General features: G+C 41.9%; 1 protein-coding gene across 1 annotated transcript; it reads left to right on the forward strand.

Annotated features, from left to right (window-relative positions):
- Nucleotides 1-432: 432 nt before the first annotated feature.
- On the forward strand, nucleotides 433-1,666 carry COCMIDRAFT_111478 (uncharacterized protein; the record flags this gene model as incomplete). Its single annotated transcript, XM_007695818.1, has 3 exons — nucleotides 433-483; nucleotides 527-578; nucleotides 1,239-1,666. Coding segments are annotated over 3 exons (531 nt in total), but the record flags the coding sequence as incomplete, so codon positions are not given.
- Nucleotides 1,667-2,186: the final 520 nt, after the last annotated feature.

Genomic DNA, 2,186 nt, shown 5'->3' on the forward strand with positions numbered 1-2,186 from the left:
CACAACGTACCAAATTGTAACTAGTTAGATAGAACGGCCTTTGGCCAAAGTCCTACATAGCCAACGGCTGATACAGGACTATAATGGAATAATAACCCGTCGGATTCTAAAGATCATGAACTTCGGTCTAGCCGCTCTGATCCGATTGGTCATTTTTGGCACATGAAGTTTTTCGCCACACAGTAACGGACGTTAGGCTAAAAACTACAGACACCAAAAATATCAGAGCGGCGATAAGTATATATCCCTCTCTCCTATACTAAGATATGCTAGACTCTTTGTTACATATGCTATGTAAACATAGCGGTTCATCACGTATTATATCTAGCAATATACTTTATGCTCTTGTTACCATGCGTTCCCTTCTTCTGGTATGTACGGTTAGCATTTTAAGTTATTATTTCTAATATTTAATAGAATCCTAACGGAAACGAGGATTTATCAAGTTATGCCTGGACTAAAATGGAGGAATCGGGAGAAGACGTGCGTCATCGTCATTAAGACAGACTCGACTGACGCTCCCCAGTTCATTTATCTAGGCAAGTCGTTCTTAACCTTACTTGCAACTGTACAGGGCAGTTATTTTGATTATCTTCAGGAGGAGCTTTCCCCTCATAAATTGGTATTTCAGCAATCGTCCCGCGAAGAGTCAAATGAAGTCATAGAGCGTTCTTTAAACAGTACTCACAGTACCCAATTTTATTCTGGAGTTCTTGATTCACGTCTTCTTAATGCCAGCATACCTGATGCAAGCCAACGTAGTTCTCTCCGCCACGAAACCAGTCGAGCGTCTTTTAGTAATGGAAAGACGCTGCGTTGGAGCAACAGCGTAGAACACATATCCCGAAACCCAACACAGGAAGATTCTACAGCTACACAAGGATCGGGACATTTTTTGGATGAAAATGAATCCTCATGTTCCAATAATGAGCACGATAGTGAGTTGGGATTCATCCTGAAAGATGTCCCTTCGCTACACTTAGCTACCCAATCAAGGATGCCTTCCGTATCTCCATCCATTCTATCATCGACCTGGAGTACAAGCCCGTTACAGGAGACGAGATTTACGCTGCCTGATGACACAATGATGACTCACTGGCTTTACTCGTATGACCAGTTGAGCCGCCTCTATGGATCTCCGTATGAAGAGATCAAGTACGTGGTTGAGATCGGCGATTCGTTTCTGCGAGAAGACGCAAAGAACTTCATAGATAGTTTCTGCCGCAGGTGGGATGCAGATGATCCATGGTCTCGTCTTCCTACCGGCAATCCAGTAACTGGGATGTCTTTGACAGAGAAGATGTTTAAGAGTCTACAGTGTGCTGAGATAATCTCAGCTGACTCATTGATTGAACCTATCAAACTGAGAATGGCGAGAGTTCTCTTATATCATCAATATGAGCAGAAAATCGTCGATCTTAGACACAATACTAGCTTACCCACTCGTCTTTCATCAGGAAAGGGTTTAGCTAGTATAGCAAAGTCTGTCATCTTGGAAAAAATATATGGGTCACAGTACAAAAATCTCACTCCACGGGCTAGTAAAAAGCGTAAGAATAGTCTGAAGTGGCATATAAGAATTGGAAAAAGATGGTCATATGTGATATCCCAGCTTGGCGCTGGAATAATCCTAACTTGTAGCCAGGTTCTAGAGATTCATATGTAAGAAACATATCTCATATATTTTTTATCAAATCTTCTAATAATCGTGTATAAATAATCCTAAGAAGCTACCAGACCGGGGGTTGATGATACTTTTGACATACTTATTACATGCATACCCAAAAGGTATCAGCGCTAGTCGAATGGTTGATCTATTGGTTAAATCTATCATGGAAGACGTTATGCCATTAACATTTCCGCTTGCGGCAAAAGCAACAAATAGACTCGAAATATATAGTCAGGAAGAGGAAAAATCCACAGCTAATCTGAAGGGGGAGTGGCATCCAGTGAATCGGCCAGACAAGGTTATGAGCGTGATCTCAGTAGAGTAGCTGAAATATACTGTCATTTGCAAGGGTTTGAAGAAGGATACTTCTCTAACCGCATAGCAAAGCGTTTTTGGTAGCAAAATGTTTCACCCTGCTCCTAGAAACTCCGTGTTTCTAGAAACGTTCTGCTGCTAGAAACGTTCTGCTGCTAGCAACGCTCTGTTTCTAGCAACGCTCTGTTTCTAGCAACGCTCT

The sequence above is a fragment of the Bipolaris oryzae genome (genome assembly GCF_000523455.1).
Source record: "Bipolaris oryzae ATCC 44560 unplaced genomic scaffold scaffold_493, whole genome shotgun sequence".
NCBI classification, from domain to species: Eukaryota; Fungi; Ascomycota; class Dothideomycetes; order Pleosporales; family Pleosporaceae; genus Bipolaris; species Bipolaris oryzae.